Raw genomic sequence first — 17,966 nt, 5'->3', positions numbered from 1 at the left:
AGCTTGACTTTGAATGCACCTCTGAGTCCTCATGGGCTTTTTGAAAGGCTACAACAGCCAGAGCTACTGGGGTTGCATCCAAGATGTCAGGAAGCTAAGGCAAATGGCATTCATGAGCCTTACATTCCTGAGCACCTGCATTTTGGGCTGTTGGCAGTTGTATGCTACCAGAAAGAGAAGCATTTTTGTTTTAGTAAATTATAATGGGCAAAGAATAATAGCGATGCACTCCTGGTTTATTTCCTTCTAAAATGCTATATTCTTTATAATAGCATAAACAGGTCTTAAACAGGAAAATAAATATCCTGTCATACTTCCCAGCCCTAGCCCTTGAAAGCCCAAGTATTGCTTCCATTCCCAGCATCAATTTAAAAGGAGAAGAAACAGGAGAAGAAGAGGAATAAAAATAACATCCTGGGATGCTCTTGAGATTCTGAAAATGATAAAGGAGAAGTGATAAAATGATACTGGAAATTATTTAGGCTCTTAAGGAAAATAAATATGTGTCCAGGACAAGTCTGGAAGACAGAAGATACGGTTTCAAGAGTTTGGCTTGAATCCTGGTTTTGACGTTAACTATTTAACACACATCCAGTGCATGTCTGTGTGGGCTCCCCACTAAATCCCAGGGTGGAACAGTGTGCAGCACTGAGTTATCCTGTCCTCTCATTGCTTACAGTCTGAGGGGACGGACTATAATCCACAAACCCCACCCAAAACTGGAAAAAGTAAAGGGTGCCGAATGTCTTCGACCTTACTGGGAAAATGGTAATCATGATACCTCTCTCCCAGAGGTTCTCCTAAGACCCAGTTAGATGAGATCTCCTGAGAGTGACCATCTGGGCAGAAGTAATGATTCCTTCATCCCCATCTTCCACCCAGCCTCTTCTCCGGCCCTGACTTCGCCCAGGGTATAGACATACTCAATTTATTCACCCCATAGACATCTCAAGAAATGAGAATATGAAGTTATAGTCCTGAATTTATGCTTGGACTTCAGTGAACTAATTAAGGGCACAGAATTGGGGAGGTGAAAGCCAAATCCACACTTTTGGTTTGTTCCACTTACTGAACGCATTCAAAGATAATTGGATTTATGGAAGTTTAAGGGTGGCCCAGGAGGGCGAATGTTTTTCTCTTCCCATGGTGGCTACAGCTGCACTCAACCCCAGCACACTCTTCTGGCCCTCACCACCTCGCCTTCCCTTGGTTTCTCCACTGCCCTAAGCATCAAGTGAGGGAGGTGGTAATTAATCCCTGGGGTGGGTGCATATGATGGGAAGACAGTCCCTCGGTAAACCACATATATAATTAGGGTTTGGTGGTATAAATCATTCTCATGAGCTCTAACAATTTGTAAAAACAGGAGATTAAAATTGTGTCTGATGACAATGTGGCAGTTTGCATTCAGAAGCCGTAATCTAACAGTGCGATCAAACACAATGTGTATTAGACCCTAAAGTGCTTAAAACATTTCCAACATTTCCAGCAGGTGATGTTAAAGGCATGATATTTAAACATACACACAATGGTATCACATATATTAATACAATGATATTAAACATACATATGGAAAATTTACATATAAGAAATTTTCCAGTATATGGACCAAAAAGCTAAGTCAGAAACAGTGACAACTAAGTGGCCATACTCTGATCTGCAGTTTCTCGGACTACTTACAAAAGGAAATGTTTCTGAATCTGCTGGGGCTATTGCGAATATAATTTTTTCACTTTCTGTGTCAGCGAAGCTAATGTCTTCCCATTAGCAATATGTATAATTTTTCTGGCTGACAGCTCCAATAAAACTGTTTCTCTTTTTACGGATATAGATATAATGGAATAAAAAAGCACTCTTACATATCCATCATATGGAGAGATAGATGTCATGTTCCAATTGCCATGTGCCCTAGTTGATTTGAAATCCTTAATAGTAAAGTAAACATACAACTCCAACAACCAGTCGACCACTGAACTAAGAAAGTCTTGGGAAGACCCATGAAGCTTGAAAAGCAAAACTAGGCATTGTCTCTTCCTTAAAACAATAAAAATCCATGTCCCTTAAGAGATGACTGGACTAGGAAGTCACCCAAACTGATGCAGAATGTCTCCCAGGTCCAGTTCATATGTGCTGAGTATTTTTACTAAGGGCTAGGTACATTGGCTAGAGTTAAGATATGAAATTAATTAATCCTCAGTCATTAATTCAGGGCATAGGGAGGCACATGGCTGGCTTCTCCAGGAAGGTGCCTTAGGACCCCAAAACTTCCACCTCCTGCTCCTCTCTGTTCTACACCAGCTTCCCCACCAACAGCCTCGTTGACAGACAAGGACCTGGCTCATGTCACTTTCCTGGACTTCTCCTCACAAAAGGCGTCCACAAGCAGTGAACCAACCAGACAAGCCACTAGTGGGAAAAAAAAAAGAGCGAGCTAGAGAAATCGCTCAGAAGTAATTTAGAGTTGATGGAAATCCACTTACAGTGATCCAAAAAGGAACAGATGCCACACTGTCATTTAATTTTTAAAGCTGCATCATGTAGCTTCTAGATAAAAGTAAACTCATCCTTTTGTATTATAAATACTGGTTAATGGTTGAATAAACATGTGACTCAGACAACAGCTGAATTCAGTGGACGCTTAATAACAAGTGCTGAATGAACACAACTGAATTAGAATAACATTCCCAGAAGAGTAAGGCCTGCAGTTTTTCCCCCCAGTGAATATAAGGAATCTACATGCAGGTAAATTTAAATTCACGGCTTCTCAACCCCTTCTCCTATGTTACTTACCAATTAAACAGGCACCAGTTTATGTCTTCGGGATGTAGATGGAACCAAACAAAAATAGCACTTATTTTTTAAAAATGTGATCCAGGTCAGCTTGTTCTGCGTAACTTGCAGGCCCAGATTGGTGGCAGAGTGGCTGCACCTCCCCAACATTTAGCCATGCTCGACATTCACTACTTGACAGCCACGGTTTTAAGGTGATGCTGGTGTGATTGCCAAACTTTTGTTTAAAAAAATCTGTAAGAATTTATGTCAATAAGTGACAGCACTTGATTAAACTCAAAGCCTAGAAACTGATCTTATTAGTGTGAAGCCATGAGCTGCAGATTACTTTGTGTCATAATTAGTGACAGGGGAGTTCTTGGCCCAGGAACATCAAGAGAGAACAACTGTGTCGTGAAGGCCTCAGTACAGAAGTCCTGAGCAGAGCTGAGTGGCTTGGCTGGGAAATCAAGTCCCCTTTCCCAGCAACCATATTGCTGTGTTGGGGAGCCAGCGAATCCTGAATGCCAGACTGCCTGCTGCTCCCAGAAGGATGTACTGTCTCCTGCCCATATTTCACAAGGAGGAGTCAGTCACGATCATCACATTCAGCACAACCACCAAACATTCCATCTGTCCCTGTGGCACCCGTAACAGGAGCCCAGCTACTTAAACCCCCCGACATTGAGAAAAGACTCCCTCAACCACGTGGTGCTGAAGGCCATGGAGTGTGAAATGTGGCTGGGAAGGAAGAAGGATTGGCATTTGGGATATAATTATGCTCAGCAAATCTATAGCTGAAAGGATTTAATTTTTTAGAGGATAGGAAGAGTCGTGTACATAAAAGGTCAGATCTCTTGTGGCATGATTTAATCAGAGGACACTGATTGAAATCCTTGAGGTGATAGTACATTGGGGCAGGTGCTCCCACGGAGGGCTTACTATGGCCATTGGTTTTTTCCTGAAAGTCCCCCTTCTCCACCTTTCCTGGTAGATCATTACTACACCTTTTTTTTTTTTTAAGATTTTATCTATTCATTTGTGATAGAGAGAGAGTACACAGAGGGAGAGGGAGAAGCAGACTCCCTGCCAAGCAGAGAGCCTGATGCGGAGCTTGATCCCAGGACCCTGAGAACATGACCTCAGCTGAAGGCAGATACAACCAACTGAGCCACCCAGGTGCCCCCCCCATTAGTACACCTTTATGTTCTTCATATGTAATTCTCTATTTTATGAGATCCTGGTCTCTCAGCCAAGTTATTTTGTTCTAACTGAAACAGAGTAACAGAGAGAGAGAGAGAGAGAGAGAAAAGGAAAAAGACTAAGCTTAGGGTGCTGGGGAGTAGTGAAGGACAATGCCTTCAGACCTCCCTGATTGAAATCTTAGTTCTCTGATCACTTTAAGACTTTTGTAAAATTATTTTATTTTAAATGTCACACCCAGAGAAGAACAACAAAGGGATGAGTTTCCATTTCAGTAGAAAATGGCTTTTGACTGAATGACAAAAACCTGCAACACTTAGCCTGTGCATCCCAGAAAACATGCTGTTTTCTATGAGTGACCAGGAGAGAAGCAGTCATGGGCAGGAGCCCATGGCCTGCATGAGACGCAATGAGTGATCACTTGTGCTTCTGAGAAGCCAGACTCTGGAGACCCTGGGGCCCCAGCCAGCATCAAGCTAATGGAAACCAAAAGTGCATTTGAATCCTTGCTGCTTAAATGCAGTCTACCTGCTTCCTTCAAGAAGCACTCATAAAGTCAGTCCCAGCTTGCCAGAGACCCTGACTCTGAAGTGCCCTCCTAAATCATGTTCACTTCAGTGGATTAAAAAGAATTACAGTTTCCCCCACTAACTGAAGGTAGAGCATTCATATGAAACCATTTGTAAGCCAAAATTGTGTAATGCAAAGAGTATCCCAGCTTTCTGAGAGCTCACCTTGCACTACTACTTCACTTGGAAGAGAGACCTACCCTAGTACAGTAAGGCTTTTTTTTTTTTGATACATTAAGATCCTCTCCAGATTAGCAAAAACCATTCTAGGTCTTTCGTAAAAGCCAAGTGGCTTGTACCTCAAACTTTGAGAAAGCAGGGGGTTGCCTGTACCTAACTTCTTACACATTCTTCTTTGTGAAGAAAGTACTTCAAAGCTGAGGGACACAATAACACCCATGGGATTTATCAGATGACAAGCTGACAGGATCTCGGATGATGAATTCATTTGGTATGCAGTTGCCTATCTGTCTGATTTGGACTCCAACTTCCCTAAGAAAATTATCCAGATTTCTGCTGTGCCAAGGAACCTGTTTGTTCAAACACATTGAGCTCCCATCCCTGCCAGTTTTCACAAAACAGGCGGCTCTGCTGTGGGGGGAGGAGAGGGAGGGTGAGGTGGGGGAGTGTATCTCACAGAGGTAGGAATTACAGAAAGAAGGCTGCCAGCCTCTCCGTGGGAGACCATTCAACTCTATCTCAGCCTTGGAGCAGAACAAAAAGCAAAGGTAGCTTTAATGCTTCTCTGCCAGAAGAAATACAGGGTGGCTCAAACCCTGTTGCTGCTCAGAACTAAGGCTGCGTGTTTATAGGTGGAGTAGTGGGAGGGTGAGGAGAGAAAAAAAAAACATTCTATTTGGATCAAGTGTTGAGATTTTTTTTTGTTGCAGAGAGCTCTTACAACAAAGATACACATGGCTAAGCCTTGACTTTTAAAAAGATCACTCACAAGCCCCATTTCTGAAGAACCAAAGATACACAGTTAGTTACATGTATGATGTTTAATTGAACTTCTGTTAGGTTCATTGATGTATCATCATAAAATACCATCACTGTGAAAAAACAATATGAGGAGTGTTATTATCTGAATGAGAAAAGAAAACTCGAGGCTTTTCATGTAAAAAAAAAAAAAAGATTGGCTCACAGATCTGTTTGAACACTGAAATAATTAGATTTTATTGTAGTAAAGACTTGGCCAAGTTATAGTCTGTAACTGCCACAGTGATGATGACAGTTCTGCATCCCTCCTGACTTGTACATTGCCGTCAGAGTGATGCCTTCATGATAGCTTGTGCTCACTACACTACTGGACAGTGTTGGTGGCGTCCCATTGGCCCCACTCCCTCTGTCATGTTCTGGTCTAGGAGCGGGGCACTGGAAATCACCTGAAAGGAGGAAATGAGCCAATCATCCGGCAATCTTCAGTGACTCAGTGTAGTGAGCCCTCCATTACATGCAAAGATAAGAATTCTAACTAATGTGTTTGTAAATGGCCTCTGGATGGTACACTTTTTTCCCGGCATCTCAGGTTAGCGTCAGCTGCTATAATACAGTCAGAAAATTAGATGTGTTACTTATCCATGTGCACTATTATGAGAGTTTGTGACTCACCCTCTGTATCAGGTCTAAAAAGTACATTCATAGGCTGCAGATAAGAACAGTGGTGATTAAGGAACATGTATGAGGATTTAGGAGACACTATCATCCCTAAGGGTAAGTTAGAAGGCTAGTTGAAACTAAGATGCCCTACCTTATTGCCGGGAGAATCCTTTCATGAAAATGAAGTGCATTTGAAATGATGATCTATTAGTGAAAAGGTTTGCAAAACCAGGCAAAAAAGATTGACCAAACTCATATACTAGTGTGTGGAGTCGATAATGATGTGGAGAATTTCAAGTTGCCATGGAGACGTTCTCTGGCTTATTGGCTATGATGCTGCACCCCATCAGAAGCCACCACTCTCTTCTAAACTCAAAAATGAATTCAGTGCTATTCAGGGGGATTCATGGACCTTCTGCCATGTGCTTAAAACTATAGGGTGGGGAAGATCAAAGATGTTCACAGCATAGGCCCTGCTGAAAGTGTACCAGCTACAGAGCTGCCCACGTGCCAGGACTTAGCCTAACAGCTCAGGAGGTAATTAAATGTCTAAAAGTGTAATGTAAACAGGAAGAGGCATCCAGGAAGGACAGAGATGAGCATGGATCAAGTTACCAAGAGGATCTCACGGCATAAGAACTTTGGGGAGTGGTAACTCATAGAAGGCACTCAGAGAATGTATACGCAGTGAGCAGAGTGTTCCAGGTGGGAGGAAAAGGATGAGCAGAGAGGTTCTAAGACCGAGATGGCATGTAAACACCACAGCAAGGAAGACACCCATGGCTGTGGTTGAGGGCCTTGGGGAGTCGCTGGTACAGTTCACAGGTTAGGCAAGATCTTTGGCGGGCTGAACTGAGATTGATTCTTTGGGAGCTGGAGATTGATTGTAGGTCTGTGAGTAGGAGGTTGATGTAATGAAAGCCATGTTTTACAAACACAGTCAAGGTTTGTTAAAGCTTAGGATAGGTTGGAGAGAAGCAAAACTGGAGGTCAATAGAGGTGATGAAAGCCAGGCCTGGGTGGTGGATGTGGTCCGTAAGGAAAGGAAGGATCTTTACAAGGAGAATGCACTCACAACATCTGATAACAGGGAAGAGGAATGGATGAAGATACCGGAACTCCTCTTCTGAGCAGATAGGCTCTGTGAACTCATCTGAAGCTCAGGAGTCAGGTCTGGGTGTGGGCTAGAGGTAAGGTCTGCCCTTCTATGCTGGGACATTTAGCAAAAACACAACAAAAAAATAATGGAAAGGATTCTTAGGACAGTGCAACTATTCTCTGATACTGTAATGGTGGATAAACGTCATTATACATTTCTTATACCCCAAGGAATGCACAAGATCAAGAGTGAACCCTAGGTAACTATGGACTTTGAGTGGTAATGACATGCCATTGGAGGTTCATCAGTTCTAACTAATGTGCCTCTCTGGTAGGGGATGTTAAGGAAGGTGAGAGAGGCTGGTGGGAGAGGGGCAGGAGGTATATGACAACTCTACTTACCATTTAATTTTGCTGTAAACCTAAAACTGCTCTGAAACATGAAGTCCATGAAAAAACAAAGACAGTAGCAACACGTATTTAAATTTCAGAATTGGAGTCTAAGACCTGTATTCAGTATGTGTTCAAAGGTCAATGCGTTGGCAGGGAAGGGAAAACCACACGTAAAGTCAACTAAAACCCATTCAAATGGAAGAAGTGTGAACATCTAGGAGATAAACTAGAGAAACAGAGCCAGTAGGAGCAGGGCCTTCCTGTGAAGGACACCTCAGGCCCCACTGCCATGGAGACCCCCACTCCCGAGATGAAGGAAAGGTTTCAGGCCTAATGGCAAGAATGATAGAGGGATGGTGAGCCAAAGACGGGGAGTTTCATTTTACACATTAAGGAAATTCTGTAACTATGTTCCTTATTTCTTTGTTGGAAAAGTTAAATATTCTCAGCACATTACCACAGTAATACAGTGTTTTATGGGGAAGTAAAAGAAAACCAAGGTCCTTTTCTCACCTCCATGATTTGCACTTGAAACTAAATGGTTTGTTTATTTGTTTAATTGATTAAAACCATTAAGATGAGAATAAGCTTCTGGGATTGTCATAGTGCACATGGCATTACCAAGCATTTTTGATAATCCTCTTTGAGTAAAAGGATGCTCTGACCACCTAATATTGCGGTAAGGGAAAAGACCTATTAGAATCTAAAAGAAGAGAGTTCAGAATAAGCATGTAACAATAGGTGAGTCGTTCTGTGATTAATATCACTATTTACATCTTACCTCTCATTTGGGGAGTCCCAGCTTATATTGGATATTCATGAATAGGTCAAGTTTAATGATGATATAAAGACCCATAATATAAAAAAGTATATGTAGATCGTACCTAGAGTATGCAGATTTTTAAAAATCTATCAGACTAAGCATAAAAGGTACTGTCTGATGAGTAGCTTAGCATAACTTGGAGTCATTACACACACTCGGAGTCTCTGTATGAATTATCTTCATCTCCCAGCAGAGTTAGTGCTGGCCAGGGTTATTACTTGAATAATGCACATGTCTGCTGTTAATGTTTACCAGCTAGCTAATCAGAACTCTGGAGAATACATGCCATGTTTGCATTGTTACAAGGTAGACATCGCTTTACAATTAACTTCATTACAACTGGAATATAATGATACAATATTACCTCTTTTCATGTTCCACGGGGAAAACCTAAAATAATTATATATAGATACATGCAACTGTATTTATGCATATAAATGACATGTATTTTCATAAGAATACATAAACATACTCATCCATATATATCCATACAGTTATTATGAGGTATATTTATGATCTTTACATTAAAAAGGGATTGTTGTATACAAATATCGTGTAAAATAAGATTTTTTACTTGTTTTCTTAACCATGCAATAAGAAATCTGATTCACAAATTAGGTACTGGGGAACATGTTAAAATCACTATAAATGTAAACTTTCTGCATATATTGAGTGTGTTTTGAATAGCTAATTTAAGAGAAAAAGAATTGTGATATTTCACATATACACAGTAATTTGGGAATGCAAAAGTGCTTGATTCTATATTAAACAGACTTTGAAAATTGTGATTCAAGTTTGAGTAAAAGGGAAGAATATTTTCAAAAGATACTGCGCTTACACAATAATGGCATTTAATATTCTCTCCTGTAGGCCACGCAGTGCAGATTATTTTATGCAAGAAGCTAAACGGATGAAGCATAAAGCAGATGCAATGGTAAGACCCTTTTCTCTCCAGATATGTTCTTCCAAATTATGTTTGTACTGCAGCTTCATCACTGGGGCCATATAGCTGGGGTAATTATAAAATCTATTACAAGGATGGCTGGGTCTGTTAAATGGAGAAATGTTTATATAATCAAGTGTTCATAGCCCAATAAATTATGACTTCAACCAATAATGTCTGAATGGGAGAAAGTCCTGGATAAATGAATGTTTCAATTTAGTTCTAAGGTTTGAATAGTAACTAGAGGCAATGGAGTCAGTGGGTGGTAGTATTTTGTTCCTTTAAAAAGAAAAAAAAATCTAGGTTTGCATTTTTCTTTCTTATTAGCCTGGCCAGCCCTTGGCTTCATCCCAGGATCAAATCCCTTTTCAAAAAGACTCCTGTTCTGCCTGTGTATCTGCCAAAATTAATACTTCCTCTGAAACTGTATAACACAGAAACTATTATGCTACACATAAGACCCTAAAGTTACTATGACTTGATGTTTAAAAAAAAAAAAAAAAAACTTTTCTTAGTTAGATAATCTCCTGTTTTGGAAAGCTTGACTCTTCCAGGCAAGACATAGAAAACTTCTAGCTTTTTCTAAGAGCGATCACATTGTTGTTCCATCTTACGGTCTCCTCCAAAGAGACTCTTTTCTACCTAGTAATTCCAGTTCTGTTCCCCTCCAGCATTCCTAACTGGCATTAGGGTGCCAGAGATGAATAAGGCATTTCAAATGCCCTTCAGGGTATTATTCCAGTGTTGAAGATGCTGAAACCAGAAGCATACCCCTTCCAGTGCTAGTGATGTTGCCAATCAAACATTTATTTGTATGAAGATCTCTGCCTAGGGACACGGGGGTGCAGGGGAGATAAGCAGAGTTATCAGAAAATAGACAAAGGAAATTGAAGGTCCAGTTCTTCTCCTCACAACCCCACAGTATGGTGGAGAGTTCTGGTCACCTGAAGAAGCTGATGCATAGTCACTATTAGAGAAGAACACCGAATGTTAAAGCAGAGTGGAATTTTCCTCCTGAATCACCCAAGGTTTACCAAGATCATTCCTTCTGTGTCGTGTTACCAAATGTGACCTTGCCTATCAACATGCTGTTCCATCCAGGCTGATGCTCTCCCAGCCTCTGAGCACACCTCACTCATCCCAGCGCAGGCTCCTGCAGCCACAGAGCCTCACACAGACACTCACAGCTACTCACACCTCCAGCTTCCTCACCAAACCCAGCCAAATCATACCCATTCCTTCCTACTCTCATTTTCAGGTCTCTCCCCGAGGCCTCCCCAGTCTCTCTGAACCCCTGACTTGCTCCCTTCCTACCATCTCTTTGCATTGGACTTTTGGCTTTGCATTTTCTCAGTTAATCACAGACTGCCTTGTACTTTGAACTATATTGTGGGTGCACAATAAACTTCTCTTCAGATGTATTCTGGGTTCCTGGAAGGAGCTTTTGTGTATCAAGTGCACATTGCACAGAACTGGGTGCTGTAGAAAATACTTGTTGAATGAAATGACCTCCTTAGTCTGAAAGCACTGCCAAGAAATATTTCTCTATGGCCTATTAGGGTTATAAGCTGTTTAAAAACTTGGTTTGCCACTGAGGGAGGGTTTTGCTCTCCATTGGTGTTTTCTACAGTATCCATTATGAATGAGAATTGTTTTTAGAGGCAAGACCTAGTATAATAGAGTCTTTGTGTAATTCTGTTTGTGTTGATGAATGAGTATGTGAAAACTGGGAAGATTATACAATCCGAATTTAGAATATGTAATTACCACAGAGAGTAACAATATATGAAAGTAGGAACTTGATATGTAAGTTCAGATTTATGAGAACCAAAGAATATGACGCTGATTTTCAGATATCCTCACTGATGTGGGAGGAAATTAACATAAATTTGGACAACTTGAGGTAATCCCCCAAGTTTTTTTTTTTATTTAGCATAGCATGGAGGGACAAGGATGGAAGTTGCCCAGCAATTACGGGTTAGAAGGAGAGAAAGAGAAATTAGAGCAACCATGTAGCTCTGACCAATTCTGATTGGCAGCTGTTGTATGGATTTGGGACATAGCTGTCTGTAACCATTCATTCACTTACCCTAAGCCAGTAGCAATTTGTGAAAATAACTGGAGAAGGAAGCATCCTATTTCTTTCTTCTCTCAGCTCCATTCACAGGATTTTGGAACTCAAAGTCGGGTTTCTCAAATAAAGCATATAGACTATGTGACAATGCTGTTTAAAAAAAAAATTATACTTAGGGAAGACACTCTATTAACTCTGTTGATCAGGTGGAAAAGTTTGGAAAGGCTTTGAACTATGCTGAAGCAGCTTTGTCATTTATTGAGTGTGGAAACGCAATGGAACAAGGCCCGATGGAATCCAAATCTCCTTATACAATGTATTCGGAAACAGTAGAGCTCATCAGGTAAGCACTTTATCTTGTTGGGGAAGTGGAGGGGGTGAGGAATGTATTTCAGTACTCTGAATACAGAGAAAAGAATCCCAGCCTTCACCATCAGCTACCAAGAACTAAGGTTCATCCTCACAAAGAGGAATGTAAGATTTTGCAAGGCACTTTAACACACCCTGCTTCCTTTGCTTTCTTTGTGAGTGAGTAGGAGAGCTCTTCTAACCCTCGATTGCTACAGAAAGGAAGCTGAGTCCAAGTGAGATGTGACATGCCTACCTCACCCAGGTGGGAAGTGGCAGATTTTGAACTAATTTCACCTTTATACTCCTTTAAAAAAAAAAAAAAATCTGATTCAGGTTAGTATCATAAAAATCCTAACTCCATCAGTAAACGATTCAGGAGTTTTCAATGAGAGAAAAGATTCAGGGGTATTTTAGGAAAGGAAATCCCTCCAGTGATATGCTGTCTCAGAGGATACTGATGTTTTGGTCTTAGACCTGAACAGGAACACCATCCCTCACCTGGGCTGAGACATGTAATGTGAACAGAAGCAGGGTTTCTAACATGGGCACATCAAGGGATTGGATGGGAGACTCTTGTCCCTTCTTGGAGACCCAGAAATATACATCTTTAATGTGTTTTTAATGAACCCTTAAGGAAATCTCATCCATGAACCATACTGAGAACCTTGTCATACAGTTTATGTCCAACTGCTTGGATAATATTTAATACCCACAGGTGAAACTATTTTTCTCCAAAACTAACTTTAAGAGACTTTTCTAATTCTGGAATTCTTTGCAACCTAAGATTAGGTATTTACTCTGTCACTCCAGATGAAAGATTTCTAGCCATCTTAGGTCATAATCTTTTTGATCTGCATTGACCCCAAGATGCAAGTTGGTATTGTATACCACTTTGCTACAGTAAGTAGTTTCCAACCTTTGAAACTGTCATCTCAGTATCAGAGTACACGTCATCTTCATAAAGTACCTCTTAATAATGGTTTTTTTTTAATTTTTTTTCTCAAAATTTATTTGACAGAGATCACAAGTAGGCAGAGAGGCAGGCGGAGAGAGAGGAAGGAAAGCAGGCTCCCTGCTGAGCAGAGAGCCCGACTCGGGGCTCGATCCCAGGACCCTGGGATCATGACCTGAGCCGAAAGCAGAGGCTTTAACCCACTGAGCTACCCAGGTGCCCCTAAATTTTTTTAATGTTTTGAAAGTCAACACTGTTCAGTCATTTTTCTTATCAAAATATTTCTACTACATTAGGCGCCTGGGTGGCTCAGTTGGTTAAGCAACTGCCTTCAGCTCAGGTCATGATCCTGGAGTCCCAGGATCGAGTCCCACATCGGGCTCCCAGCTCCATGGGGAGTCTGCTTCTCCCTCTAACCTTCTCTCCTCTCATGCGCTCTCTCTCTCTCAAATAAATAAATAAAATATTTTAAAAAAATAAATAAAATAAAATATTTCTACTACATCAACGTATTGGTGATTTCCTCATTCTATTTTCTTAAATGGCATGCTGTTCTTGTCAGTGAAGGCAAGAAATCACCATAGTAAAATAGTTAAAATTAATCTAAGAGATCCTAGATTCTCCCATTGCTTCCTCAGAGTAAGGCACAGACTCATATCCATAAGCACGTAAGAAAATGGTGACATTGGATGGGCACAAAGAAGTAAGGTGCCCTAGAATGCAAGTATGCAAGTGCCTCCAACACAGGGAATTGGGAGGGGGTGTTCTGGTTTGTTTGTTGATATATCCCTAATCCCTAGAACAGTTCCTGCAATGTAGTATATGCTCAATAAATATTTGAATGAACAAATAAGTCAGAAGGCTTATGGTGAACTGGAGTGTGCATGGCCGCCTTTAAGGCATTCAAATTTTAAAAAACAAATAAATAAACAAATGCAAACAACAATAAAAGCCTGATGTCAGTCAAATACACCTGGAGGTGTGATGTGCTACACTTGCTCTGCCCCAGGGTTAGGACTCTGGTGTGTTCACTGATGCAAGTGTCATTGCATGATGGAGAGTATAATCTATCTTCTAGATAACTTAGACTGAATAGAATCCCTTAAACCACTTACAAAACTAAGACAAAGAAATTTTTCTTATCTGAGTTGGAAAATAACATTAATTCACCACCTTAAATCTGCATGTTGCTTACCAGGCTTAAGACTCTTCTCCCCCACTGAGAAACACCGGGGACTGGGAGCACTGGCAAGGGAGATCTCATCACAACTGTCCAGCTCAGGATGCCCTCTTTGTCCCCAGAGGTGGAGAATTCCTTTCTCCCTAAGAGATACCAAGCACCACAAATCAAAATGGCACCACAAAGGCTCTGAAAATTAAATTGTAATTGAAACTACAGCCCAGAAGTAGGCCAGGACCTACCTGCTAAACCTAAACAGTGTGACATCCTTTTTAAAGAAAAGATTTAGATAGGATCCAGGGTCTCCTAACATAAGAGCCAAATGTCCAAGTTACAATAGAAACTCACTCATCATACCAAGAAACAAGAAATGACAACTGGAATTAGAAAAGATAGCCATTTGACACCAATCACCAAGATGAATCAGACACTGGAATTATCTGACAGGGATTTTAAAGCAGCCATCATAAAAATGCTTCAACAAACAATGATAAATTCTCTTGAAAGAAACAAAAAATCAAAAATCTCAGCAAAGAAATACGTTATTTTTTAAAAAGAACTAAACATAAATTGCAGAAATGAAAAATATAGGAGAAACAAAAATCTCACTGGATGGGCTCAGTAGTAGAGTGGAGATGTGTTGATGTATAACCCTTTCAAGAGCTTCCCATGTGTAATCTGAATCCTCCTGCACATTGGGAGTGGGGAGACACGGGGAAAGGGGTAGACCACTCCAGTTTGGTGGGTGGCAGGTTTAATAAGCAAAGAGAACTTACTTGAGTGTCCAGAAGATGAATGGATCCCTGCACCTGCGCACCAGATCTTAAAGTTTATATAGAGGCCTTAAATGGGTTCAGCCAATACCCTGTGCAGATGTTCTCCACGCCATATCACTATCTCAAGGTGTATCCTTGCAGCAGCCTCTGGGAGCAGAAAAGGCAAGTAGAACCCACATTTCAAGGACAAGGGAGGAGGTGAAGATCCTCCAGTCACCTGGGTCCAGCTCACAGGGTCCAGGTCAACTGGCAGTCACAGCTTTTTGAAGACCTTTCTCAACAAAACAACAGAGGATAGAATTAGCGATCCTGAGAACAGAAAATAGAATTTACCCAACATGCACAACAAAAAGAAAAGAAACTAAAAGAAAAGTGGATAGATCCTCAAGCACAGGACAAAAGATCCAATGTGTGTATCATTGGAGTCTCAGGAGAGGAAGCAAGTGGGACTCAAAGAGTGTTTGAAGAAGTAATGGCTGAAACTTGCCAAGTTTGGCAAAAGACATAAACCTACAGATATAAGAAGCTGAGAAAAAACCCAAGTAGGACAAAACAAAAAAAATGCATGCCAAGACACATCATAACAATGTTTCTGAAAACTAAAAACAAAAACCAAAAAATCCTGAAGATAACAGGAGAGAAATGACACATAACCTGTAGGGGAGTACCAGTTCATATGACAGCATACTTCTTATCTGAAACCACAGAGGAAAGAAGAGAGTGGCATGACATTTTTCAAGTGCTGAAAGAAAAAAACCCTCAAACTGTGAATTTTAGATTCAATGCAACTTCATTATACAGGAATGAAGAGGAAATAAAAATATTCTCCGACTAAGAAAAACAAAATACTTGTTTTTAACCTATAAAGATTGGCTAAAGGAAGTCCCTCAAACTGAAAGGAGATGACAAATGAAGGAATCTTGAAGCATCAGAAAGAAGGAAGAACAACAGAAGAACAGAGATAAGAATTCATGTGATAAACTATCCTCCTCATGAGTTTTACAAATCCTATTCAGTGATGAAAACAAAAATTATACCACCAGCTGATATTCAAGATAACATTATTTAAAAGGGAGTAAAGTAAAGGGACCTAAAAGGAAATAAAGTCTCCACTCTTCATTCCAAGTGGAACCTGTTAACACCAGTGAATTGCAGTAAGGCACATATGCATTTGTAAGAAACCAGAGCAACCACTAGGAAAACTGTGCATGGAGATATATTCAGAGACCCTACAAATCTGCATGGTGGGGAGCTAGTATAATAACAGTAACATTTCTTAAGCATTTACAGTGACCTCTACCAATACTATCCTTACAACAATGCTATGTGATCAGCAGTATTAGTCTTATTTTATTGGTAGGGAAATTGAGGCTAAATTCAGATTTGAACCCAGAACTTTCTGACCATTCACCTACTGTCTCAGCTCTCTCAAAAAATCTGCAAGTAACTTGGTATATTATTGGGAGAATGGAATGACCATAGTCCCCTTGGTTTAAAGAAATAAAAGGGATTACATAAAGTGCATAAATGCCACTAGTTGTGCACATAGGACACTTACGCAGCCATCAAAGTAAGAGTTCCTGAATAATGAAAAAGGCGTAAATCCAAGCATTCATCTGAGTACAGGGAGTGAACATTTTTCTGGATATTGGTTTAGAAGGATTGAACTTCACTCCATCTTGTCAACCACTCAGCCATAAGTCTAAATTAGTAAAAATGGATGTGTCACCTTGACACATCTGGTATCACTCTCAACTCTCTGTAGCATTTGGACTTGTATTGTTGAGGAGCAGAAAGTGGTTAGATGGTCCTAAAAGTTATTTTGTTCTAGTTGTCATAGTAGTGTCATGCTTAGGGGAAAATGGGGCAGCATCAGCTAGCTTTTAAGAAAGAATTAACAGATGGGGCACCTGGGTGGCTCAGTTGGTTGGGTGCCTGATTCTTGATTTTGGCTCAGGTCATGATCTCAGGGTCCCGAGATCAAGCCCCATGTCGGGCTCCATGCTCAGTGGGGAATCTGCTTGAGATTCTCTCTCTCCTCTCCCCCTCCCTCCTTCCTCTCTAGAAAAGGAAGGAAGGGAGGGAGGGAAGAAGGAAGGGAGGAAGAGAGAATGAGAAGAGAGAGAGAAAGAATTAACAGCAAGTGCTATGAAAAACTAAGTATTGGGCAAAGAGAACTTCAGTCATAAAAGATGTTTTATTATTAATGAGAAAGCTTTTTAAAAATTTCTTTTGTTTTTCTTTTTTTTCCCCCTAGGTATGCTATGAGACTAAAAACCCATTCAGGCCCCAATGCAACACCAGAGGACAAACAATTGGCTGCATTATGGTGAGTGCATAATATCAGCTTAAAATACATTCCTTAGCCTTGTATATGTATATGTTCATTGGTAAACCAGGTGCTGAAAGGCATACGTTTTTCTAGTGTCTTCTGACATGCAAAACCAAATGCAGTTCTAATGGTGACCAGGGAGAGTCCTCACCGTTTCTTGTTGTCATACCATACGTAATCTGAATTCACGGTGATTGAGAATCTACAGGTCCATTACACAAGAATAATTGTTACTGTGTGTGATTGTATATGTCTCTGCGTGTGCCTGTGTGCACACATGCACGTACCTATGCGTGTGTGGGTATGCACACCCAACTTTAAAATTAGGTAGGTCTGTGCTTTAATAATTTGAATGTGAATTGTGCCAAGTGTCATTTCTCTTGTGTTTAACACTTTAGATACAATCAAAATAATCCATTTGTCTATGTGCATGTGGGATTAGTATGACTCAATCAAGATGATGGGCTGAAGTTCTCAACACATCAGTCTAAGGAACAAGTTCATTACACTGTAATAATAGAAGAATTTCTTTTAAATTGTTCCAGTATGTAATAGATCTTTTCTATATCCGTAATGATTACAGTGGTACTGATTATGTGAGGATAATAGTTTTCCCCATTACATTTCCTTGGGACACCTCATCCCACTCTCCCAAATCACAGGACACCTACCTGTAGAAATCTTTGCTCTCTGATGATTCACACTCTACTCTAGAACCTAATCTACAAGGCGGAGAATCAGGTCTCAAGGAAAGTAACAGCAACATACACAGAAGAGAGTGTCCTTGGGTAGTTTTCCATCATCTGCAGTTTGATGTGCTTAGAAGAGACTAGAAAGTTGTATGTGGTATGTTGGCATTCCAGCATGTCAGCACCAGATCTGAGTTAGCAAATAATTATGAGTG

The 17,966-nt window shown here is 40.6% G+C and overlaps 1 protein-coding gene across 3 annotated transcripts in view; it reads left to right on the top strand.

Moving 5' to 3' along the window:
- AFF3 (ALF transcription elongation factor 3) overlaps positions 1–17,966 on the top strand; it is a 543,761-nt gene that overhangs the window by 515,790 nt on the left and 10,005 nt on the right. For all 3 annotated transcript variants that reach the window (XM_047745267.1, XM_047745265.1, XM_047745266.1), the window contains 3 exons: positions 9,325–9,388; positions 11,678–11,814; positions 16,988–17,059. In XM_047745267.1, the coding sequence (XP_047601223.1) occupies positions 9,325–9,388; positions 11,678–11,814; positions 16,988–17,059 (273 nt within the window). The remainder of the gene's footprint in view (positions 1–9,324; positions 9,389–11,677; positions 11,815–16,987; positions 17,060–17,966) is intronic.

Source organism: Lutra lutra, chromosome 9 (genome assembly GCF_902655055.1).
Source record: "Lutra lutra chromosome 9, mLutLut1.2, whole genome shotgun sequence".
Taxonomy (NCBI): domain Eukaryota; kingdom Metazoa; phylum Chordata; class Mammalia; order Carnivora; family Mustelidae; genus Lutra; species Lutra lutra.
Note: the sequence above shows the minus strand (reverse complement) of the source record. Positions and strands in the feature narration are given on the sequence as shown.